At 41.8% G+C, this 27,374-nt stretch overlaps 1 protein-coding gene across 5 annotated transcripts in view; it reads left to right on the top strand.

Moving 5' to 3' along the window:
* Positions 1-27,374, top strand: part of SEMA4D (semaphorin 4D) — a 1,587,330-nt gene that overhangs the window by 870,294 nt on the left and 689,662 nt on the right. For all 5 annotated transcript variants that reach the window (XM_044064318.1, XM_044064319.1, XM_044064317.1 and 2 more), the window contains exon 10: positions 10,142-10,298. In XM_044064318.1, coding sequence (XP_043920253.1) covers positions 10,142-10,298 — 157 coding nt within the window. The remainder of the gene's footprint in view (positions 1-10,141; positions 10,299-27,374) is intronic.

Raw genomic sequence — 27,374 nt, 5'->3', positions numbered from 1 at the left:
GTGTGGTTTTGTGGACTGACAATATTAATAGAACAATGATGATCCAAAGGGAAGCATAATATAAGAAAATCCTGGTATTGTTGGTGAGTTTTGATGTAGACAGAGAAAGCATCCAGTAGAGTCAGCTGAGATTTTATGAATAGGGCAGTGGTAGAATTGCATTCCCTTATAGAATTACTGGGTTAATTAGGGGGATATATGAAGGGTCGGAGGGAAGAATTAAGGTGTGAGAGTTCTTCTTTGACAAGCTGTATTTGAACAGAGGAGCAAGGCAGGGGTGTTCTTGTCTTATTGTATAGAGCCAAAGAAAAGCGACTCACAAGTTCAGTGATATAAATTGTAAAATGGAATGGGAATCAAAAAATTTAGCTTTATTTGCATATGATATTATTTTGTATTTGAAAAATCCAGAAAAGGATATCTCTATGTTGAGGAACATTTTGAGATAGTTTTCAAGACTTTTGCGATATAAAATTAATGAGGATAAAACAAAGGCTGTAATGGTAAACTTTGTAACCACACACAAATTGGTTCAGTTCAGAAATATTCATATTTATAAGGACATGAAAAGATGATGTATGTAGGTGTATGGATTAAAAAGGATTCTGTTATGGTAGCAAGTGTACGCATAAACAAAAGATAATACAAAAACTTAGAAAATGGAAGTTCTTGATTATAGATGTAGATAGTAAGTTACAAGTAGTGAAAATGTTTTTAGTCCCTTTAGTTTTATATACAGGTCAGGTATAGTTTTATCAACCGGCTGATGTCTGTCATCTTCCCCTTTCCTAGAGTCTCAGCCCATTCATTCCTTGTCATTGGCAAAGTGGCCAGTGGCTGTGTTGAGAGCCAAGCAAAGGTAGTCATCATTTGGTTTGGCATGAAGTTTGTTGGTGCTATAGCTACCTGAGGACCACCAGCTTTCCTTCAACCAACACTTGTTATAGATCATCCACAGTAGCATCCCAAATGGCACGCTGTGTAGCGCCAATGTCATTATTGATCCTCTCCTTGCCTCTGCCCCAACTGCTGCCACTTCTTTCAGCTCAACAGAGGGCCCGCAGGATGCCCTGTTTAGCACAGATGTCCAAGGCTATTCTAATAATCCTTTCACCTCTCCTAGGAGGCTGAAGTAACCACCTTCCTAATATGGAGGCCTACTATGCCCCAGCACATGCTTTCTTCCACCCATGCACTGCTGCTATTAGTCTCATTTCTCCCAGCTGATAGTTCACAGAAGAATTGTTAATGTGACCTGTGTGCAGTACTTTGCATTTGTTTGCACTGAATCTCAAATGCCACTGCTCTGTTTCCTTGTTCAGTAAGTTATACAAATCCTTCACCAGGCCTTTCTCCTGTTCTCCACTGCTGTAGCTTTCTTTGTGTCCCTAGCAAAGAAGCTGATCCTGTTCTCTATTTCATCAGATTTGTCTGAGATAAACATGCTGAACTCTGCTGGACCCAGGACAGGCACCTGTTAACTCCACTTGTTGTTTTTCTAATTCCTGACATTGTTCTTCTCACTACAGCTCTATGTGTCTTACCATTTAATCTTGCAGCTATTCAGTTTCTCAGTGTTGGTCCTAGCCCCAGGTCCTGTCAGCCTCTTGTGTGGGACAGAGTCAGAGGCCTTGCTGAAGTCCAGATAGGCTGTGTTTAATGGTACTTCCATCAAGTTCTCCTGAAACCCAGTAATAAAACTGAATCATATCTGACTGACAGCTCTTTCTGGTCATCAACCTTGCTGGTTGTTGTCTTGGAGATTGTTGTTCTCTAAAAGTGCTGCTAATCTTCCACTCAGGATTCAATCCATGACTTGCCCTGCCAGTGTTGTTTTTGCTTACAGAGCTGTTCGTTCCCTGGATTTTCTTGTGCTTCTCCATTGTACAAGAGTAGCTGTTTCCCTCTGGACCTCTTCCGTGTCTTATCCTGGTGACTGCCCACTGTTCTCATTCTGCACTGATGTCCTTCAAGAATGCAACTGCAGTCATAACATATGGGTTGTCCTGCCTCAGGCAGCCCTCGGTCGGCCGGATTCCAAAGTCTGGGTCCGACGTCGGCTGATGTCGCATTCTTCTCCGACGTCAGTGCAGCAGGAGTACATAAGCATCAGCCGACGCCATCTTCTTCAGTCTTTCTTGCCGTGCGGTGCCCGAAGCAGAAGCAGTTCGCAAGTGCCGGTCGGTCAGCTCCTGTATTCTTCAATCCGAAGTCATCAAAAAAGCTAAGTACCCCATTGGGGACATTTTCTTGCCTCAGCCGATGTCAGAAATTACTGAAAAAGTTAATAATTGTTTGTCTTGTGGTAAACAAATACCTCATAAGGATTTCCATTCTTACTGCCTTCCTTGCCTTGGCCCAGACCACGACGTCTCGGCCTGTGCCGCCTGTGCTCGCTTCAATAAGCGCACTCTCAGGCGCCGGGCGGAGTTCGCTGAAGACTTTTTCGGGGAAAATTCGATTACAAGATGCCGTCGGAATTACCGACATCGCAGACTCCTAAAAAACAAAGACCGGGACCGCCATCCTTGGCCCGCGTCTTCCACTGACACCACGCCAAAACATACCGCGAGTGCCCCGGTTCCCTCTGAGGCGGTTATTTTACCGCTCCGAACTGAAGACACCGCATTACCGTTACCTCCGATACCAGAGACCACACCGACGCCAGTTATTGATTTTCCTCCGGATACTGTAACTGAGGAAATGCCCGAGACCATTGCTGTGGATAAGGTAACTCCTGCACGTGGAGCTGCTAGGCCTCCCATGTCCATGTCTATCAAGGCCTACACACGTGCTAAGGCAGCCAGCAAGACTAAGCACCTTACTGCAAAAGCCTTACCTCAGCCTACTCCTGAGACACAAATCATGACTATGGCAGCAGACTTAATCTCCATGATCAGAGGGTCCCAGGCCCATCCTGAGAGAGGATCCCAGCCTCCTCCTGATAAGAGGCCCAGGGTTGAGCCCACTGACCCTCTCCCTTCAGATGAAGATTCTGAGGCCTCTGGCCACTCCGATAGCCAGGAAGAGCCTTTCCAGACCTACGAGGACTCAGATGCAGAGGACTCCATCCCCTCGACCTCCCCTCCTGAGGATATTTCTTTTGAGGAAGTTCTGCATTCCATGAGGGAACATTTCCAGTGGCAAGGCCAGGAATTTTCTGATTCCAGAAAGCACCTTCGTACCTTCCTTAAAAAGCCCCAGCACAGGCCCTTAGCTATCCCTCCTGTGCTTGATGTTTTGGATGATTTATACTCTGACTCCAGTGTTACCCCTGATACTCTCCCTCCTGCTCCTGCCAAGCTGGACAGATACTATAGAGTTCCTGAAACACATTCTCACTTCTTTAGGGCCCATGCTGTTGATTTAGAAACTATTTCACAGGGGCCGAAAGGGGTTTCAGCTACCACCTCCAAAAATCCTTTGCCTTCCAACAGGGAAGCTAGGTCACTAGAGAGATGGGGGAAGAAGGTTTACACCTCCACTACTTTATCTATGAGAGCTCTCAATTGTCTCTTTCATATGTTTCAATATCAGGATTTCCTGTTAGATGATTTACAGAAAACTTTGGCTTCTTCTGATCCTTTAGATAGGAAGTCCTTGCAGGAGGCTGTACACAACTCTCAGCAAGTTAGCAATCACTTCCTTCAGTGTGGATATGATGCATTGGAAGCTTCATGTAGGGCAGCTATGACAGGGGCGGTCATTCGCAGACATGCATGGTTAAAAGAACAACCTCTACCAGATCATGTTAAGGCAAAACTTCTTGATGCACCCTTGGAAAAGAACAAGCTTTTTGGTGCTAATGCTAAAGATGTATTAAAGACCATTGAGGAAAAAGCCAAGTCAGTTCAGACAGTCAAAGATTTCCTCCAGGTTCAGCCACCCAGATTCAGCAGGAATTGGCCTTCTAAAAATTGGTCCTTTCCTAATACTGAAAGATTTCAAAGGGGCAAAAGCAGGCGTGGCCAAGGAAGAGGACAATACAGAGGTTCCTACAGCGCACCACAATGGCAACCAGCAAACCAAAGAAGTGACACAGGGGCTTCTCCTGCCCCACAGGGACAATCCCAATGACTTTCCTCTACTTTAAACACCAACAACCAAGAGCAAACAGAAGCTCCCTTGGGCGGAAAATTATCTCTGTTTTCAGACAATTGGCACAGATTGACAAAGGACAAATGGATTTTGGACATTATAGACCAAGGCTACAGTTTCCACTTTCATACCTTACCAAGGAAACAAGGCATGCCAAACCTACCACAAAACCAGAGGGCAGAGGCTTTCAAGCAAATTACCCTGCTAACTCAGATCAATGCAATAGAAAAAGTTCCACAACAAGAACAAGGCCAGGGGTTTTACTCAAGACTGTTCCTTGTTCCAAGAAAAGAAACACAATGGAGACCAATACTGGATTTGTCCGCATTAAACACCTTTCTCATAGTACCAAAGTTCAAAATGCTGACCTTACAGCAACTCCTTCCCATGCTGGGCAAGAGGTCTTGGCTGATTACTCTGGACCTCAAGGAGGCATACCTGCATGTCCCTATCAGACACAGTTGCAGAAGATACCTCAGATTTCTTGCAGGGCCAGAGCATTATCAATTCTCAGCATTGCCATTTGGCTTATCTACTGCGCCCAGAGTGTTTACAAAATGCCTGGCTTCAGTAATTGCTCATTGCAGGCTCAGGGATCCAAATTTACCCGTACCTGGATGACTGCCTCATACAAGCGGACGACAAACTGATTTTGACAAAAAACTTGGATTATGTCATTCAATTGCTACAAGCTCTGGGATACACAGTCAACTTCCAAAAGTCAAGACTGCAGCCATCCCAGCAAATTACTTTCTTAGGAGCCAATCTAGACACAACCTCTCAAATGGCTTACCTGACAGAAGACAAGCAAAAGAAGTTAACTCATTATTTCAAAGGTTTGGCAAAGCTCACCCAGATGACTGCAAGGAGATTCCTACAGGCCCTGGGTTACATGGCATCATGCATTCTCCTGGTTCCATTAGCAAGACTACACATGAGAAAGCTTCAGTGGTACCTAAAAAGTTTATGGTCTCAACACAGCAACAACCTAGAGACAACCATACCGATAATTCCATGCCTACAAAAGGAATTCCTATGGTGGGTCGCGGTAAGCCAGGCAAACACAGGAATGTCATTCAAAAAAACACAAATAACACAAACTATGACCACAGATGCCTCAGACTTTGGATGGGGGGCGCACATGGAGGGCAGGTGTATTCAAGGACAATGGTCTCCAAAGGAAACACATCTGCATATCAACCAAAAAGAAATGCTGGCAGTCATGCATGCCATCGAGGCCTTTCGACAACAACTTCAGCAAGGCCACCTGCTAATACGGACAGACAACACCACTGTCATGTGGTACATAAACAAGCAGGGGGGCACCCATTCTTACCCCCTTTGCAGACTGACAATGAATCTTTGGGAAAAATCACTGAGCTTAAACATACAGTTGCAATCCCAGTTTGTTCCAGGCAAAGACAATGTGCTGGCGGACAGCCTAAGCAGGAATTTCCTAGATCCCCACAAATGGAGGTTACATCCAGAAATCTTCATAAGGCTCACCTCGACATGGGACAGGCCAGAAGTAGACCTATTTGCCTCCCACCTCAATCATCAGCTACAAAAGTTCTGTTCAAGGGCATATCATCCACAAGCATGGAAAACAGATGCTCTCTCATTCAACTGGAACTTACTAAAATTTATGCATTCCCACCTCTGCCACTGATGACCACAGTACTACTAAAGATCAAAGCAGAGAAGCCAAAAGGATCCTAATAGCTCCAGACTGGCCAAGACAACACTGGTACCCACTACTACGGAGCATATGCCACAACAAAAAATGGGCCCTTCCCCAATGGCCCCATCTTTTGACTCAAAACAACTTCAAGACAGTACATCCCAACATTCAGACGCTCCAGCTAACAGCTTGGGAGATTCCATGAATAACCTCAATCTATCTCTCTCCAAGGAAGTTCAGCGGATATTAACAGAAGCCCGCAGACCATCCACCAGAAAGGTTTATTCAGCAAAATGGAAGAGATTCAGTATTTGGAATACCAGCAAGGGTCATGATGCATCATTATTGAACATCCCACTCATCCTGGAATACTTGGCAGATATGCTACAGAAAGGACTCTCATATTCTTCTATAAAGATACATGCTTCAGCTAGATACAACACTGATCCACCTGTGTTCTCACATCCTTTGTTAAGGCAATTTCTTAGAGGAATCAAGAATATCAAGCCACCAAGAAAGGCCCCAGTACCAGCTTGGGACCTCAACTTTGTCCTAGAAAAACTGACTGTACCACCATTTGAGCCAGCAGCTTCTGTGGACTTACATTTCCTTTCATGGAAGACAGCTTTCCTGTTGGCAATTACCTCTGCAAGAAGGGTTTCGGAATTACAGGCCCTAATGGCCATACCACCATTCATTACCTTTCAAAGGGACAGGGTCTCCTTACGAACCAACCCTAGCTTTCTGCCAAAAGTGGTGTCTAGGGTTTCTTTGAATCAAGCAATTCACCTGCCTACTTTCTTTCCCAATCCTGAGAACAAAGGGGAAAGACTGTTGCATACCTTGGACATTCACAGACCACTTCGCTACTACCTGGACAGAACCAAGGCCAATAGGAAGTCTGATCAGCTTTTTGTAGCTTACGCTCCTGGAGTACAAGGAAAAGCAGTTTCCAAACAGACTATCTCAAAATGGATTGGACATTGCATCAGATTGTTATTCCTTCCATGGAAAGAGTGTACCAGCCAATATCAGACCACACTCTACCAGAGCTACAGCCACCTCAACAGCCTTCTTAAGAGGGGTGCCTACAAAAGACATTCTAGAAGCTGCTACATGGAGCTCCATGCATACATTCTCCAAACACTACAACCTTCCTTTATATTCCAGATCCAGAGCAGGCTTTGCTTCGGCAGTCCTGCAGGGATTGATAGCTACACCATCCTTTTCTTAATGCTTTCCACCTCCCCCAGCTAAGCTATGGTATTCAACCCATATGTTATGACTGCAGTTGCATTCTTGAAGGACATAGTACAGTTTTGTACCTACCATAAATGTAGATGTCCGATAGATATGCAACTGCAGTCGGGTTTTCCCTCCCTCCTTCCCCTCTATTCCTTGGGTCCACTCCTCTCCCTGTTATCCTAGCTGGGGATATCTGTTATGGTGTATCTGTTTATTGCTTATTTATTTGTCTGGAAACCTGTTTTGTCTTCCAAATTCATTACAGCCTTCCTTGGAGGGCACCTGGCATCTGGGGCAAGAAACACTGAAGAAGATGGCGTTGGCTGATGCTTATGTACTCCTGCCGCTCTGACGTCGGAGAAGAATGCGACATCAGCCGACGTCGGACCCAGACTTTGGAATCCGGCCGACCGAGGGCTGCCTGAGGCAGGACAACCCATATGTTGTGACTGCAGTTGCATATCTATTGGACATCTACATTTACGGTAGGTACAAAACTGTACTTTTCCCTCCCATTGCTTTCCTTTATGAAGGCTGAAGCAAATTATTCATTCAGTACCTCTGCCAGCGCTGTTAGTGTAGGGAGCCAAAGTCCTGACTGCAACCCATATAATCAGAGTTTGATTATTAGCTAAGGCATCTGTTGGATCTGCTGAAGAGAATGATGGAAGGAAGCAACAGTTCTGCTCCTCTCTCTTCGAGAGGAGAAGGTGTGAGAGTACATGCCTGTGGTGCTTGTTTCTGTGGTAGAATCTCTAGTGGATGCCCGGGACCACATGGGAACACTAGCTTCAAGGGTTAGGGAGATCCTGAGTGTTACATCATTTGCAGAAGTGAGTGACTGACACTTGCTGATAGCCACTGCATGAAGAACCTTGAAGCATGACACTAGGTGTGCACAGTGGCATGATGGCTTAAGTAGAAAACATCAATTCCCCACCTAGATAATGGCACCATTTCTTGCCAGCTTAACCCTCTTCTCTAAGGAAAAGAATAGCCTCTAATGCTGTTACCCCAGGAGGAACAAATGGACCAAGTGGATGGCAGGAGGAAATTTGATGGTCAGGTCATAAGGAGAGCAGTGAAAAAAAATCAGTACCTCTGCTTTTTCTCAATCTTCCGTTATTTTCCTCCCATCTGTGCTCAGTTTCACATTTTTTGTTCTTCCATTCCTTCTTTTTGCTATGTAATTAAAAATCCCCTTGCTTCCCTTCTTGATGACTTCTGATAACTCTCTTTCAGCTTTAGCTGTTTTTACCCTTGTAGTCTTTGTTGTCTTTTTGCTAGCCTTTGTGTGGTATACTTTTTCCAGCTTCATACCCCCTAGTATGAGAGTGCTTATCATATCGTATAATTGTAAAATGTACCCACCATAGTGGGTGCTTTAGTTACACCATGTCCTCCTGATGTCTGGTTATTCCATCTGCTTCCTGATGTTGCAGCACAAATTTTTGTAAGTAGTCAGTATTTTTATTGCACTGTATTTTTTTTTTCAGATCAAATGTAATTCTGGGACCCATGAGTTGCTCATGCATTTCAACCTGATGCAGGGTTGTTATGTGTGTTCCAAAGTGGACTTGATCCTGCAAGCAGTAGGAGGTGAATTTTTTTAGAAGAGTTACATAAGATGGTACTTGAAAGAAGGAAAGTGGGTTTGGCATAATGATTAAGGTCTTCACCTCATGTACACAAGGCACAGGGTTTAATTCTTACCTCAAACTATAAGGGTTTGGGGTTGGCATAATGGTTAAGGTATTTACCTTACAGACACAAGGTACAAGATTTAATTCTCAAATGGGATAATTAACTAGGATTAAAATTGCTCACATGGGAAGTTAGCCTAGTATAAATACGTATAAAGAGAGTTTGGTGTAAATGTTAATGTGTTTACCTCACAGATGTAAAGTACAGGGTTTGACTGTCACCTCTGGTTATTGGCTGGACTTGTATTAATCTGTAGACTGATAGCCTAGTATTTACCTAAGAACTCAAATATTCTACCTGGATTTTCTTGAAGGTCAAGTGATATGAAGAGCACTGTCATATATATATTATTTGTATACTACTGGAAAAATAAATTGAAAAAAAAAGTTTAATTTTTAATCTGTGATCTAGTATAAACTAAGTGCTTGAAGAAGGTTTAGACTAAATTAATAACCCACATTCCTGAGATGGCCATTTATATGGAAATAAGTTACTCAGGTGTTATTTGCCCATTTAGGTGCATTTATTTAAGGATATTCTATAAGCATATGTTTGCCAAAGCTCTAAATATAGGTTTGAATATATTTTAAATTTGTGGTCTTGCTCTGCAAAACCTAAAAATGCTTGCTAATGTTGGATTTTATTTATGCTTTGGTAGCAGTTTTCTTTATAATTCGGTTTCAACTCTTCTAGTTAAATAGAATAATTTTGTCTTAGAGCAGAAGGTATGGTATCATGTTATTTGTTCAAACATTTTTTAATGTCAGAAATGTTTTTGGGTAAGAATAACTTTATGGTTAAGTGTGCTTCCCCAATATCATATATTAAGTTACTATTGATGTTCATGGTAATTGCAGAATGTGCAGTCATTTTAAGTGTTCCAGATGTTTTTAGAAGTTGAAAATAATATGTATTAAATTTTGTATTGAAACAGTTGTAGCAGCAGCTTAATAGTTTTCAAATCTTTACAGAAGTGTATTTTTACTCAAGGCTTCCAGCTCAGTAATGGGCAACCTAATTCATTCTTCCCTCTTTACTTTGCCACTGTGGTTCTTTTAACCATTTGTACCATCACTGCTACTGAAATCGTAATCAGTACTGCTGAGCTGCAGCTTAAGTATTATTCTGTAACAGCAGGAAACCCAAAAAACTGTCTGCATTTTCAAAAAAACAACATGAGTGATTGTAATGTTCATATCTTTTTATCGTAGGGAAATTGACTTATTAAGGTTTTTCTGTTTACCACGATGCTGCCTTTACTAAAATATTTACTTGATTCATTTAGGTATTACATTGCTTTAATTTATATATATTGTTATGTCCTTTTGGAAGTGCACAGTTTTATTATGCTTCAGTAATTTGTCAACATCAAAACCTATTTGTGAATTTATTATGTACATTTGTAAACTGCAGGAACAATGCTGGTGTGTCAGCAGTTTGTGCCTTCAATATGACTTCTGTAGAAACAGTATTCACAAAGGGAACATTCATGCAGAGTGTCATATGTGACCAAACACAAACAAAATGGTTGCAGTCCAGTAAGGAGATACCAAGCCCACGACCTGGAATGGTAAGTAAAGGAAATACACTTGCATTATTTAAAGTAAATTCTGCAGACCATTATTTGCAGTAGTATTTAATTGAAGTACAGATGCTTTGTTTTTTTGATTAGTATTTATGAAGTTAAACTTGAGCCACCTCTGTGATGTCGTTTTTTACAATCCAGTGCGCAAACTGATGTGGATTTCATTTTTATTTAGTATGGTGTTTTCCAAGGTAATTTCAGTGAGCAGGTCATACATTCCTTTGAACAATCTACCAGCAAGAGGACTGTGGTGATAAGGTCCTTAAGCTGACTCCATAGTGATATTCTTGCCAGCTATTTTACATCTTACGTTTAAGGCCTTCTCCTTGGCATAGCTCTTCTGATGTTTAGATATCCTCAGTTTAGTAGATCTTATAATTTTTTCTTGAACCCGTGCTGTGGTAGTGTGACTTCAGTGACCAGACTAGCAGGACACATCCAGCTGGTGTATCTCACTTGTTATCTATCACTCACATAGTTTGGATTTCAAAGCTGACATTTGTGATAAGAAAGCTGTCTCGTCTAATGCCTTAAATGACTGAAATTTTCAGATGTTCCTTAAGTTGTCAAATCACTAATCAGGACATGCACTGGTGTTGCCTACAAAAGGAGCATGGCATGAAGAATTAGCATAAGTGCCAGCCTTTGAAGATGAATAGCAACTGGTGCCAGCACAGAAATCTGCATCACAGTCCATTGTGTAATCTTGGGTTAGTGCCAGACTGATGGCAGAAAATAAGAAAAGCAGAGGTCAAACACTGGTTAAAATTCTTGCAAAGTCCGCTTAAGTGACAGCCTCATGTTTCTTGAAAGTAACAACTGTACCTTTTTCTGTGACTAGCATAAGTATGGCAACACACCAGTAACTGTACAATAACAAGAGGCATACAGGAAGCATCCCCTGACAACGATTTTGGGTAATAATGCCATGGGTGTCTACACTGACTGCTGTAGTCAAACATTTTGACAATGCGTGCACCTGAACAGCTAATGTGGCATAATCTTGTGAGCACAAATAAAGCCTTAGTGGGTTGCCCTCTGGATTGGCTTCACCCACGGTTAAGCAAGACTCATTGGCTTGGGTTGAGTAAACAACTGTGGGGCCTCCTGTCATTGTTGAATCCTTTGGGATTTCCTAGGTACCAGACATAATTGTGCTTGGAGAGTTCATTATGGTGGCATTTGGCTGCCAGTGGACAATAATGCTTATTGCATGCTTTGGATTTCTTAAGGGCATATATATATATGTGTATGTATATATATATATATATATATATATATATATATATATATATATATATATATATATATGCCTTTTGTTTGCTGAGACAAATTCCCTGATTATATGAAGAGTTGTCTTGACTGTCAGCTGTATGGATTTGCTTTGATGTCCCGACTGAAATCACTGTTGCAGATGGGTTTTTGCCACTAATATTCAGCTGGGTTCCCAAAACCTAAAACCTTCCATGAGTCATATGTCTGACATATGACCTCAGCCAGTGAGTGTAGGGAAACATAAGCAGACATCTGAGTTTAAATCCTTAAACTGTCTCGCTCCTCCAGCTCTAAAGCAGGTCTTGCACCAGTCAGTCTAATCTTCATGTGTTTTTTTCTACCATAAGCTTCACTGGTTCAAATAAGTACCCCACTTGGGAAACTTCGTTTTCATGTTTACTAATGTGAGCTCATGAAAGGCAGTTTAGCATATGCATCTGTCAAAGCCACCTTTCAGCTATTTCAGCTTGTCTTCCTCTTAACCCTCCTATAATACCCAGACTAGAGATCAAGCAGTTCTTAAAAGTGGTCCTGCACTTGAATCCTCCTTGAAAACTGGTGGTTTCCCCTTGAGATCTCAGCTATGTGCTGGAAAAGCTTACTCTGCCTCCTTTTGAACCAGCAGCTTCTTCTACTCTTGAGTTATGCTCCTGGAAATCCATTTTACTAATAGCCCTCAGTTATGATAAATGGATTTTAGACCTCCAAGCTCTCATGGCTACTCCTCCTTTCCTTATTTTCCATAAGGATAGAGTGTCCTTGAGAGTCAGTCCTTCCTTCATGACTGAAGTGGTAAATGAGATGTCCCTCAATCAAGCCATCAACCTTACTATATTATTTCCTAAACCACAGAACAAGGGAGAAAGAATACTGCATTCCTTGGATGTGCACAGACAGGTCAGATTTTACCTGGACAAGACTAAGTCTATTCATAAGTCAGACCAATTGTTTGCTTGTTTCCTTCCTCAACTCTAAGCTAAGCCAACCACTACATAAACAGACTGTTGCAAGCTGGATTTTGAGGTCCATCTCCTTTTGTTACATTTACCATGGCAAATTATTGCCCTTATTCCCCAAAGCTCATTCTACTAGAGCAGTGGCCTCTTCTGCAGCTTTCTACAAGGGGGCTAGATTCCAGACTAATGCCGAAACCAACTACATGGTCTTCAGTGCACACCTTCTCTAAACATTACAGAGAAGATGCCTTTTCCAAATGCAGAGCTGCATTTGCTAGGTCAGTCCTCTGTTGTCTTACAGACAGTTCTCATAGTTCTCAACCTTACACCCTTCTACTCCCATAAGCTTTGTGAAACACCTATTTGTTTGGAATACTGCAACAGCGATTTCGGTCAGAGCATAGTACAGTTGTGTAAGAACTTACCATAACAGTAGATGCCCTGCGGATCACTGTTGCAATATTCCTTCCCACCTGCCACCCCCATTCTTTAACTGTCTTGATCCCTTTTTGCACCATGGAGATCTTTCCTTTTTCCCAGCATTTCCCCCCTTAGCCGACCACTTTCTTCCCAGATGTCTCAAGGTTGTTGGCTTAGAGAAAGTCTGAGAATTTACGCTCAGATGTTTACTTATGTACCCCTATGCTCATAGGCTGAGGTCATACATTGGATGTATGGCTCTTGGAAGGTTTTAAGCTTTTGTATCTTGGTGGTGATACTGCAACAGTGATCAGCAGGACATCTACTGTTATAGTAAGTTCTTACATGACTGTACTTTATTTAGAGATTTGAAACGTCCTTAAGTATTTGGTATGTTGTAACATTGTTCACTGATTTCATATTGACTGATTTGGTCATTTTACATTTGTTGGAAATTCTGCTTAGAGTAAGTTTCATTCTCTCCTTATTTTGTGGATTTGGGTAAAGTTGATGGTGCTGTTAATTTTATTTTGGGACTGTATGCTACATGTCACAACTTCTGAGTTTATGACTTGATTCGTTGCATTGTTTTCTGAAGTCTGTAATTCTACATTTACAGCATATCGTTTGTGAGACTATATTTGCCATTGGGTGTACTTTGTCTCTCTGTAGTAGATGTTTGGAAGAACAGTAGAGAGAGTTTTTGGTTATGTTGCTGGAAATGTATTGGACTTGGGGGCTTCTTATTTGCTGGTCTGGATATTTTGTCGGTGTGCTGAAGAAACATTTTTTTTTTCATTAAGGAAGGGTGATAGCACTTCATAGTGGATGCTTTCTGCTGTTACAGCTAACCAGGAGTTCAACAACCAAGAACTGTTTTCTGTAGTTTTGACTGATTTTCTGTTTCACTTTTATTATGGTTTGCTAGACTTGTTGACCTGATCCTCACTCATTTGTTACAGTATTTATATTTTAAAAAATATTAATTTTCTTTGTTTACTATTTCATTGTTTAAAATTGTCCACCCTTTTATTTTGTTCTGTTTCCTACAGACTCCTCCACAGTGGTCTTATGTTTGCTTTTCAGGTCATGAAAGACCCTGCCTCATAGACCTGCTATGCCTTTGTAGCACTGATGCTTCCTCCTACAGACCTGCAAAGGAATTTAACCTCTGTCAACAAATTAATAGGTCACATTGTAAGGATAGGCCATTATCCCAGCATGTTCCCTACCTATGAAATAAACTAAATAATCTGCCCATGCATATTAAGCAAAACAGTACCCTAGTTATCTTTAAGACTACCCTAGAAAATTGGACAGGCACTTCTCAGACTTATTATCTTGTGTAGTCCTCCTTAAAGCAGGAGGTAACTCTTGATTTTGTTTACTGTGGATAGCCTGAAAATGGCCTGATAACTGGTTGCCTAGTTGAAAGAAACACAGCTGCCTGTTCTAAAACTTAACTTTTATTAAAATATTTTAAAAGTTGGCTAATCTCTACAGATGAACCTATAAAATAATGCTATATATGCAGTGCTCTAATGATGGTACGAAATTGTGAGAAAAGCAGTCTCACTACAGTGACGTTCATTTGTAAAAAACACACTAAAACAATCTTGTTATAGTGAAGTTTTTATCTATGGATGTCACTGTTTTTAGCAAAGCTCACACAGACACATACATATTCACTACAGAACTACATCAGAAGTTAGCAGCCAGCACCATAATGTAGATGGATAAAGGTCTGACAGTGGCCCAGGTGACTGTAGTTTGATTAGTTGCCTGGGGTCTGAGGCACTGGCACAGGAGTAATAGGAGTTCCCGTCTTGGGGGGGGGGGGGGGGGTAGTGGTGCTGTTTGCCTCGGCATTCTTCTTTCTGATCTCCAATGTTGGCTGGGGACCCGGAGACATTGGCTGAGTCACCTCAGAGGTTGGACAATAAGCTGCTCATCTACATTACAGCCTGATCCCTCACATATTATAGGGGAGTGCATTGGGAAAGGGTTAGATTAAAGAGAAAGCTTCCTTGGTCAAAGTTTAATTTGCATGAGCCCAAGACCTTCTTAGGTTCTACACTAGTCCCAGTGTAATCAGAGATGAGTTCAGTGGAGAACGGAGATGTTGGTAGATCTTTCAGAGAGGGATGTGATGAAGTGGCTGATGGCCTGGGGAAGGGTTTGGGAAAGTCAGATCCCTGTACACCCTCTGGTGGAGACTACGAGCCTCACAATTCATCTAATCAGATTACAGGGGCTAGCAACAATGTGGCTAGTGTCATTGCACTAGCCACTTTCTAAGATATGGATTTTGACAGGCAGATATGAGGGTGATGTCTCCCAGTTCTGCTCAAGCAGAGCATAAATAATGGAACCCCTGTTCTCAAGACTACAAATGAACATCATCAGAGTTGACTTCCTAAGGAGTCTGAAGCCCCCCAGTGAAGGGTTTCTTCAGAGGTACTCCATAGGAGCAGTAGGAAATTCTGCAAGGTTAGGCATGTGTGGAGTCTAGGAGAACTGCTGGATGACTATACAGTGCAGAGACAGAAGAATAAAAAATGTCAATGTAAATAATCTTGAAATTACACTGTCTGAGGAATGGCAGAATTTGTTTTTGTGGCTTTGAGAGCATAATCTTGGGGAACAAAGTTTGATGTCACTGTAGGCCTCACTCAAGGCACTCATGACATGCACTGCTTCGCCTAGCACTGATATTTTATCACCTGATGCTTTTCTGTGGGCTGCTCATCAGTGGGTGAACCAAGACCACTCACATCAGGAGCTAAGTGTAATGGAGGGTCTACATGTCATTTTCCTGGTGGAGGTTGAGAGGTTCTGAGGATCCAGAGGCCCTTCTTTTTGCGACAGACTAAGATAGTGAGATACCTCCCCTCTCACAGCTCCCTTCCAGATGATCCATTGGTTCCCTGTTAGGGATCAACAAATTTGTTATGGACTTGTCTGGTGGCTGTTTTGTTTTCTCTCCTGAAAGTGCTATGTGTGTAAGACAAATAAGAAGATTTTAACCAATCTTCCTAGCAAGCCTGACCTTTAGGTTGCTGTATATGTAACCTGCAGGCATCCAAATTCTGCCTCCTTTCTTCATAAGAAGGTGCCCTGTACATTTCCATGATGGATTGGATTGTCATTCTTAATGGGCATCCTAGGGCAGATGTGCATGTGAATTTAGGTTCTAAGGCCACAACACCTTTCCAATCTACCACTTATTAATGACTCTAAGGCTTTTGACAGTGTGGCCAGAAAGGTGCTCTCCTCCACCACTTTAGGGAATTAGGTCCTTTAATTATTTGTCTTGCTTGTACTAGTTCCAGTCTTCCATTGTGCCCCTCCTTGTGGAGAAGCTGGCAGACTGAGACTCTGTGATCGAGGAGATGTTCTTTATGAAGGATCACTGTTACTCTATATTTTCTTATCCATCGGATTAACCAGAGGGGATGTTCTCCCCTTCAACTCTAATTCCAGAACTTTGAACATGCCTTCATTGAGCTGAACTCCTCCTTTGCCTCAGGTATTGATTTAATATACAGCTTAAAAGGAGGTGCTGCTGGCACAAGTATTCTTTTCTTTTTTGCTGCAAGAAGTGAACAGTGATCACTCCATCTGTCCCTTCCAAGCACTTGCTAAGTAATTAATTACCTGTTGTAGGTTGAGTGTTGTGATATTTGGATTGCAGACTAATAGTTCTGAGGTCCATAACATTCCCAGATACGTGATCTAACAAATGTGCATATGTAAGACAAATTCCACTAAAAGATTTGTACTTGTACTGCCTTTTTTTGTTTAAGAAGGTAGTGCCAGATGTCCTGTAAGAATTTTCTATTTTTAGAAATAAGAGCTTCCCACTCAAATCTAGAAATCTACAAGCCTGTGTGAGTCAGAAAAAGCAAAAAAGTTTGAGGTCCTTGTTCAGGTGACCAGTATTTGTGGAAAGCCTTCCACCACTTTAGGAAGCTGAGAAAAATGAAGAGACCCTGACAAAATACCAGTTAAGGACACTGCAGGAAGACAGCAAGAGACCTTAGTGATCCTCCCTCCATCCCAAGGAGGATGGACCTGATGAGGTTCTTCATTGTGTGTCTCTTGTCCCATGTCTTGTTGCTATTTTTAACACCTTTATTAAATTATCACTTAAGACTTAGCCATGCACACATTAATAGTTATTTTATCTTTTCACAATTTTCAGTACTTCAGATACAGTTGGTTTAGATTTTGATTTCCATTTTGTAGTAATTGCTTTTTTGGCAGCCACTAGAATTAAACATAATAAGGCCTTGCTATATGTAGACAATTCACGTCCTGCCTCCCAGCTCAAAATAATTATTTCCTTAATTACAGCCATTTGCTGCACTAATGTTTCTGACAGAGTATTCTCTAGACAATTTTTTAAATCTGCCAGTTCATTACAATCTGAAAAAACATGTTCCCAGTTACCTCTTTTTCCCATCACACCTCCCAGTGTTTGCAAACTGAGGACAACTTCTTTGAATTCTGGTAGGGGTGTAAAAATGCCTTGGAAACACTTCCAAGGAAAAATCCTAAACCTTCTGGACTTTGTTACATATTTGGGAGCCACGCATATGTTGTCCACTGTTCCCTTGTAAATTGCTTTTCTGGTCATCCTTCTCAGTATTTTCTAACCTCCTCTGATTGATTCTTATTGTTACCATGCAGTTATTTTATACATCCTGCAAATTATCCCCTTTTTCACAGCAGCCTCTGTTCTAGGTTAAACTAAAAATTCTACCAAGCAGGTCTTTCACTTAGGACTTCCCTATCCCTTTCTCTTTGTCTGTACTGTGATACCAGTCCCTGATTGGGACCTGCACTCCAAACTCATGCCTTGTTTGAATCAAGCCCCTGCCTGTCCAGACCCCCTTTGGAAAAAGACAGTTGAGCTCATTCTTTCTGCTGCGAATTAGGCCTCAACAGAAGTTGCAAAGTTATGTACACTGTATGTTGGTTCCCAGGTACCCTAAGTGGATATCTGTCAATCCAGAATTTTGGTTGTATCCCCTGAAATGTATAAAACTTTATAAATTCCTGCCATATTCACAGACTTTGTGCAAGAGTGGGGCCAGTTTGAAAAGTTCAGTAGTCCTCACCTTAATGAAGCGTTGGAATCTGTTGTCAAAATGGACTTAGTACTTAAGACTCAGGTGTCTGCTTCAGACTGATGCCTTATTTGGCCTTTGTTGTCAGAAGGAGGCAAAGAATAAATCCTCCAGCATCATAGTTGCCTGATTTCAGAGTGCCCCTTCCACCAAATAAAAAGAGAGAGAGTCCCTACTGTCTGACTACTGATATTCAGAATTTGAAGAGAAGATTTGGCCATTTCTTTAGCAGATTTCCTCACTGATGGGGCTTGATACCAGTGACGAAGAATTGATTTCTTCTGATTCCTCCTTGAGGTTGTCTCCTTTGGTGACTGCATCACTCTCCTACTCTGGATACAATAGAAGAGTCTTCATGGGTTTTGTTCAAGCAGCTTTATTATATACAAACACATCACAATAGAAATTTACTCACTTTAACTTAGCAATTTCTCCTGTACTCCACACCCTCAGATTCTACAAAGTAGGATCTCGGCTTGGTACATTTACCTGTAACTTGACCAATTCTGTCAAAACCTTTTGCCGTTTGTATCTTCACTGTCTCTCCTTCTTTTAACGGACAAAGAAATATGCTTGATTTATCATAACTGGACTGCTGGATAGAATGTTTTTGAATAATTGGGCTTTGACGGTTCTGTTGTTCTTAGCTTTAGGCCTCAATAAACTGGAACTAATAGGTAGTGTTGTTCTGCTTTCCCTGGGTAGAAGTCTTTGAGCAGGAGAGCCAAGTATATTGTCACGGGATATGTTTCTGAGATAAGTAAATTCAAAAAGACATCGGTATTGTCATGCTTTGACCTTTCAAGTAATTACTTTGCACTCTGCACTGCATGTTCAGCTAGTCTGTTTGACTCTGGATATTCAGGATTGCTGGTAGCATATACAAAGTCCAATTCTCTTGCAAATTTCTGAAACAACTGACTAGTAAATTGACTACCATTGTCAGAAATAACTTTGTGTGGACTACCATGGACTGAGAAATGATGTTTCAAGTTAGTAATAACATTAGTGGATTTTAGATTAGGCAGGAGATCAATCTCAAACAAGTTCGAATAAGAGTCTACCAATACTAAATAATGGTGATTGTCCCATTTGAAAATCTCAGAGGCTACTGTTGACCAAGGTAGTTTAGGAACTTGACTTAGCTGAAGTGGTTCTTCTTGCAATTGCGGTTTAATACTAATGCATACTGAACAAGAAGAAAGTACTCTATCAGTGTCTTTCAGTAATGAAGGCCAAAATACTAGTTCTCTCACCCTTCTACTAGTAGATGCGGAACCTAGGTGACCACCATGCAAAATCTGAATATATTCATGTTGTAAAGAAGCAGAAACAACAATTTTAGGACCTTTGAAAATAATGCCATATTCCATCAAATTCTCGTGTCTGTAAGGAAAATAGGTTTGCACTTCAGGTGGTACAGCAGATTGCTTTGACGGCCATCCAACATTAATGTAGTGGTTGAGCTTTTGCAAAATTAGATTAGTCTTTGTGTGATCTCTCAGATGATCTAGTCTGGTGGTAGACATATTACACACTGCCATTACATCAAAGTCAAAATTCTCTGTGTCAAGCTCTTCTGTTGTATTTCTGGGTGATTTGGATAAGGTATCATACAGATAAAGTAGTTTGCTTTTGTGTAGACCATTTTGCAGTTGTACTTTTGCAATTTGAGCACCATTCTTTGTAATCATGCTGGAGCTGAATGCATAGGCTTCTTTAGAATAGTAACTAGAGGTTGGTGATCAGTTTCAGTCTGAATAGCTCGACCATAGATATAGTCATGAAACTTTGAACATGGAAATACTATTGCCAAAAGTTCTTTCTCAATTTGAGCATGTTGTATTTCAGTTTGGGTAAGTGTTCTAGATGCATAGGCTACTGGTCTGCCCTCATGAAGAATAACTGTGCCAAGACCAAATTTTGAAGCATCACAGGAAAGACTGACTGGTTTATTGACATCATAGTGTCTTAGTGTAGGTGGGGCAGCAGATGTTCTTCGTGTTTCACTGTTGCAGTCATTGCATTTGGGTAATCTGGTGGCAGGTTGCCCTCAGTCGGCCTGAATTCCAAAGTCTTGGCTCCTGCGTCAGTTGCTGTCTCTTCTTCCATGACGTCAGGTTGTCAGGGGTATAAAACAAGCAGCCGACACCATTTTCTTTAGTCTTTTTTGCCTCGCGGTGCCCGAAGCAGAAGCATTTTGCAAGTGCTGGTCGGCTGACTCCTGAAATATTCGAGTTTGAGTTTCAGAACCGAAGTCTTCACTAAAGCTAAGTACCCCGTTGGGGAAACTTTTTTCTTGCTCAATACCGATGTCAGAAAAAGTTAATAATTGTATTACTTGTGGGAAGCAAATACCTCATAAGGATTTCATTTATACTGTATTCCTTGCTAGGCCCCGATCACAACATGCCTGGCTGTCAGTTTTGTGCTAGATTTAACCAACGCAATATTAAGCGTCAATTTGTTTTTGCCTCAAAGTATTTTCAAAACAGATTTAACTACCCAGAAATGTCGGATAGCAATCTGACTACCGGAGTACATAAAAAACACAAAGAAAAGGACAGAGACAGACAGTCAAGGTCCAAAACCGACGATGAAGCTTCTCCTAAGCCACTCGCCAGTTCGCCGGTACTCAGTGAGGTGCTTTCGCAGCCCCTGATACCCGCTACTTTCGAGTCGCAGGCCCCTACCGAGACCCATGTGGAGTCCGGCATGCCACGAGATACTCAAAGTGTAGGACCCACGGATGTATCTCCCTCAGGTGGGTCGAGAGCACCGGCTTCTGAGGGTGTATTCAGGCCTCAACATTTTTTATTAAACCGATGACAGCTGCAAAACCAAAGACAAAAACAACTTCTAAAACTAAAAACTGATGCATGAGCCATGTGCGCAGGCTGCTAAGCCTAAAAAACAGATGATCAAAATGGCTGAAGACCTTATTACCTTGATCAGGGGTTCCCATCCCCCCCCTGATAAGAGGCCTAGGCAAGACACTGATTATGAATCTTCAGATCAGGTTTCTATTTCTTCCGATTCCTCTTCTGATCAGGAATTATCTATACCTCCCTATGAAGATTCTGATGCAGAGGAGTCTATACCATCTGCATCACCTCCTGAGGATTATTCATTTGGAGAAACCTTGCATACTTTGAGGGAGCATTTTCACTGGGAGAGTCAAGATTTCTCAGAATCAAAAAAGAGGCCGAGGGATTTCCATCTTCTCCCTCAGCACAGGCCATTAGCTATACCCCGTGTTTTAGACATTGTAGATGATGTGTTTTCGGAGTCAAGCCTAACCCCAGACTCCTTACCTCCGGCTCCTAGCAAGCCTGACAGATATTACAGGGTCCCTGACTCACACAAATTTTTATTTAGAAACCCTGCTGCTGATCCTGAAACTATTTCATAGGGTCCAAAGGGAGTTAAGGCCTCAACAGCAAAAAATCCTACCCCCTCTGACAGAGATTCAAGGGCACTGGATAGATGGCTAAAAAAGGTTTATGCATCTGCAACCTTGGCAATTAGGACCTTAAACTGCCAGTTTCATATGCTCAAGTATCAACAACATGTTATGGGATTGCTGAAACAGAAAATTATGTTGATTTCTGAATGTGCAGAAAATAAAGACTTGCAGTAATTATTGCATGCAGCTGAACAGGTTGGAAAGCATACTTTGCAATGTGGTTTCGATTCCTTAGAGGCCTCCTGCAGGACCGCAGTTACTGGATCTGTGATTAGGAGGCATGCCTGGCTAAAAGAGCAAAATTTGCCTGATCGTGTTAAAGCTAAATTACTGGATGCACCTTTACAGCATGATACTCTGTTTGGTATTAAGGCAGAAGAGGTTTTAAAGAAAATGGAAGACAAAGCTAAGTCTATGCAAACTGTAAAAGACTTCTTACAAGTGCAGTCACCAAGATTTAGTAGACACTGGTCTACAAAAAATTGGTCCTTTCCTGTGTCAGACAGAGCTCAAAGGGGCAAATCCAGACGCCCTAAGGGTTCCAGATACTAGGCACAAGATTCTTACAGGTCAAAGTAATGGGGTGCTTCTACCTCCAAATCTGGAGGAGTTAAAGCGCAAACCTACAGAAAACAGTCCCAATGACCTCCCTCTGCCTTCACCAAGCACTTACCTGTTGGCAGCACCCTTAGGGGGAAAATTAGCACATTTTGCTCAAAATTGGCAGTTAATAACCCAGGACAGGTGGGTGCTAAACATAGTATCACAGGGATACAGATTCCATTTCCATACTCTGCCAGTGGCAAACGGTTGACCGGATCTGCCAAAAAATCAATGTACAGAGTCACAGAAGCAGGTTACGTCCCTCATGGATATGGGGGCCATTCAGCCAATACCAGAACAGGAAAAAGGACAAGGTTTTTACTCAAGACTGTTCTTGGTACCCAGAAAGGACAAGGCCTGGCTGCCAATACTGGAGTTATCGATTTTGAACACATACCTGGACATTCCAAAATTCGAAATGCTGACTTTGCAGCAGCTTCTGCCCATGCTGGGCAAGAATGCCTGGTTGGTGACATTAGACCTAAAAGTGGCATACCTGCATGTCCCAATAAGGCAATCGTGCAGAAGATACCTCAGATTCAAGGCTGGCTTAATGCATTACCAATTCTCTGCACTGCCCTTTGGCTTATCTACTGTGCCCAGGGACTTTACAAAGTGCCTGGCACCAGTAATTGCTTTTTGCAGACAAAAAAGAATACAAATATATCCTTACTTGGATGACTGTCTCATTCAAGTAGAGAACAAGGACATTCTTCTTCAACACCTGGCATTTGTGAAAAGGCTTCTAACATGCCTAGGGTACACAGTAAACGAAAAGAAATCACAACTGGTACCTCTCAAAAGATAACATTCCTGGGTGCAAGCTTGAATACAACTGCCCAGATGGCTTACCTCACGCCAGACAAACAAAGGCAACTGACTACTTACTTCAAACTGATGGCAACAAAAACCCAGTTATCTGCAAGATAAACTCTGCAGGCTTTGGGCTTCATGGCATCCTACATCCTACTGATTCCATATGCAAGACTGCATATGAGGAAACTTCAGTGGTACCTAAAAAGTTTATGGAGTCAACATTGTCACAGACTGGAAACAATGATTCCTCTCATTCCCTGCCTACAACAGGAGTTTCTATGGTGGGCAAAGGCATGTCACCAAAACATGGGATGGGCCTTCACTGTACCCCCTGCCAGCCAAACGTTAACAGATGCATCAGATTATGCCTGGGGGGCCCACACGGCAGAAAGATGCATTCAGGGCATATGGACCCTCCAAAAAAATGCATCTACATGTCAACCAATGCTAGCTGTTCAAAATGCCCTGACAGCCTTCAAGGACTTACTTCATCCAGGACAACTACTGATAAAGACGGACAACACCACGGTTATGTGGTATATAAACAAGCAAGGGGGCACGCACTCATACCCCCTTTGTAGATTAGCCATTGCACTGTGGGACACAGCTTTGACTTACCAAGTATATCTTCAAGCTCAATTTCTGCCAGGAAAACAAAATACTCTGGCAGACGATTTAAGCAGAAACCTTATGGACCCTCATGAGTGGAAACTAGATCCACAAGTCTTCAGCATAACAAAGAAATGGGGGAGCCCGAACATAGATCTATTTGCCTCTCCTCAAAATTATTAATTGAAAAGATTCTGCACAAGGACTTATCACAGACAAGCATGGAAAGTGGACGCCCTATCCTTCAGTTGGAAAAACCTATCAGTTTACGCCTTTCCTTCTCTGCCTCTTCTTCCCAGAATCCTACTAAAACTCAGACAAGAGAAACCAAATATGATACTAATTGCCCCGGACTGGCCCTGCCAATACTGGTACCCAGTCCTAAGGAACTTGTCTCAATACCCAGCTTAGACCTTACCTCAAAGACCTCAACTACTGTCCCAGCAAAATAATCAGATCATGCACAATCAACTCCAGACACTGAACCTGGCAGCATGGCTGATCATGAAGTTATACAAACAACACCTCTCAGTAAAGCTGTGATGGATGTCATTTTGGAAAGCAGAAGGCCTAGTACTAGAAAATCTTATGCTGATAAATGGAAGAGATTCTGTGCTTGGAATCAAGCACAAGGAACTGATACAGCAGAACCAAATATTCCTCAGATATTACAATACTTGACTGAGATGCTTGACAAAGGCCTATATTTCTCATCAATTAAAATCCATGCCTCTGCCATTTCGGCTCATTACAATACAGAGCCACCAATCTTTTCTCATCCTTTACTAAAGCAGTATCTTAGAGGAGCCAAAAATTTAAGGCCTCATAGAAGATCACCAATACCTGCATGGGACCTCAATTATGTGTTGGAAAAGCTCACCCTATCTCCATTTGAACCAGTTGCTACTGCTGATATAAAGTTTTTATCATGGAAAACAGCTGTGCTACTAGCAATTACTTCAGCAAGAAGAGTCTCAGAGCTACAGGCCCTCATGGCTGTGGAGCCTTTTATCAGCTGGTTTCCAGTGTGGCTCTTAACCAAACTATTCATCTGACAACCTTTTATCCAAATCCGCAGAACAAGGGGAAAATAATTCTGCATTCCTTGGATGTACACAGACAGCTAAGATTCTACTTGAGCAGGACTAAAGCTCTAAGAAAAACTGAGCATTTACTAGTGACATGTACTGCAAGATCGGAAGGAAAAGCTATTTCAAAGCAGACTATTTCAAAGTGGATAAGTCACTGCATTAGTTTCTGCTACTTACACCATGGCAAACCTGTGCCCAAGGGCATTAGGTCTCATTCCACCAGAGTTGCAGCTACTTCAGCAGCCTTTCTCAGAGGAGTACCAACCAAAGACATTCTAGAGGCTGCTACTTGGAGTTCTGTTCATACCTTTACAAAGCATTATCATTTGCCTCTCTACTCTAAGTCTAGGGCAGGCTTTGCCACTGCAGTTCTGCAGGGCCTTATAGCCGCACCTAATGCTGTTTAGCTCCAGCCTCCCATCCATAGCTTTGGGATTCTACCCAAATGTAAAGACTGCAACAGTGAAACACGAAGAACATAGTAGAGTTGTGTACACTTACTATAAATGTAGATGTTCGAGTGTATTCAGTGTTACAGTCCAGGTTACCCGCCCGCCATCCCCCTTTCATTCTGGAGTTTATCTTTCCTTCTCTATCTTCTACAACCTATGTGGTGTATTTGCTTGTAGATAAAGGTAAAGTTTGTATTGATGCATGTATATATAGTTTTTATATATATTTTTTTGCTACCTTTTTGGGGGCACCTGACATCTGGGGCAAGAAAAACTAAAGAAAATGGTGTCGTCTGCTTGTTTTATACCCCTGATGGCCTGACGTCATGGAAGAGGAGACAGCAACCAACGCAGGACCCAAGACTTTGGAATTCAGGCCGACTGAGGGCAACCTGCCAGCAGATTACCCAAATGTAATGACTGCAACAGTGAATACACTCAAACATCTACATTTATGGTAAGTGTACACAACTGTACTTTTTCTGTTTAAGGTCTTCAGATGCCTTCTGGTGCTGTTCTAACCAAGACCATGTAACATTTTTGCACGTCATCTCTCTTACAGGTGCTGTCAACTCACTGAAGTGTGGTATAAACTTGCCTAAATAGTTGACTATGCCTAGGAAATACTGCAGAGCTTGAATATTGTCTGATGCTGACATCTGAAGAATAACTGCTTGCTTTGGTCAGATCTGGTCAAGCTAGTGCTGGCAAATAAATGACCTAATATGTAACTTCTGGTAGTCTGAATTTACACTTCACAGGATTGACTTTTAAGTTTACTTCATGTGCTCTGTCTACAGCTCTTATTAGTTTTCTGTCCTGCTCTGCTTCACCATTGTCTCTAACAAATAAATCATCTACTATTATGGCTAAGGGTAACCTGAAAAAAAATGCTGCATTGCACTCTGGAAGACTTCACTTGCAGAATTTATTCCAAATCGCATCCTTGGGAATCTGTATCTGCTAAACGGGGTACTGAAAGTAGTTAGTAATGAGGATTTGCGATCAAGCATCACTTGCCAAAATGACCTTTTTGCATCCAAGACAGAAAAAAACAGTGGCATCCAGTATCAGAGCTGCAACCTCTTCGACTGTATGCATTGGATGTTGCGGACTTGTCAATGCTTCGTTCATTTCTCTTGGGTCAATACATATTCTGATTTCGTCTGAGCCTTTTTGGTGATCTGCTACCATGGATGACACTCATGCAGTTAGTTCAGTAACTGGACACATTACACCTTGCTGTACCTTTTTATCCATCTAAGCTTTGACTTTATCCTGAATAGCTATCTGAACCTTTCTTGCTGGTCTGACTACTGGAGTGACCTCTGGGTCTAACTTCATGGAATACACAACTGGAAGTTTACCCAATTTGTCATTGAAAACATCAGCATACTCTGAGAAAATGGCTTCAGAAAAGTTGGAACTAGGATATGCACTCATGTGATTAACTTCTTTGGTAAAAGAAAGATTCATTCTCAAACTGTTTTTTAGACCCAGTAATAACTGCACAAGTCTTCAAACGACATAGAATAACAAGCTGTAACAGTTCTTAGCCAAATAACATGAAAGCATTACTGAGCCCCAGGTTTGAAATTCTTCAGCTCCATAAGCAACAGGTTTCGCACTACTGGCCACATTGAGTTGTTTATTAGTTTTCACTTTATTCAATGTGTCTGCTGATATAACATTACACTTTGAACCAGTGGTTACCTTAAACTCTGTGGATTTACCATTGATCTAGGCAGTACAAAACATTTCAGTCTTTGCCAGTATATTCACTGCATCAACTCTTTCACCAGTTACTGATACACCATCTACATATAAAGTAGGGTTGCAGTCTGCTTGATCAGTTTGCTGTTTTGAGTGACCCTTCTTTACAACTGCTTGGGATTTACTTGATTTGCAAAACTTTTGAAAATGGTTCCATTTTTTACACTTGTGACATCGATGACCAAATGCTAAGCATTTCTCTCTTTTAGACTCATGACTGACACCACAATTATGACCTTTAAAAATTAAGCTGGACTTGGGTTTTGTGTATTCACACTTGTACTGCACTGAGCATGCTCCTTTCTTAAAACTTACTGAAAAACTACATGGTTTCCCTGATGAGCCAGCAGGGGTTGTGGCTGCCATGTGCTTAGGCCTACTTCTGTTTGCCATGTGTTGCATGTTATCTACATTTGCTCTGGAGCCTGGTGAAACCATGATGTGAGAGTGTTCAATCTCGCCTTTGTT

The sequence above is a fragment of the Protopterus annectens genome, chromosome 2.part2 (genome assembly GCF_019279795.1).
Source record: "Protopterus annectens isolate FY-2018-M chromosome 2.part2, PAN1.0, whole genome shotgun sequence".
In the NCBI taxonomy this organism is placed as follows: Eukaryota; Metazoa; Chordata; order Ceratodontiformes; family Protopteridae; genus Protopterus; species Protopterus annectens.
The sequence above is the reverse complement of the archived record's forward strand: the minus strand, read 5'-3'. Positions and strand labels throughout refer to the sequence as shown.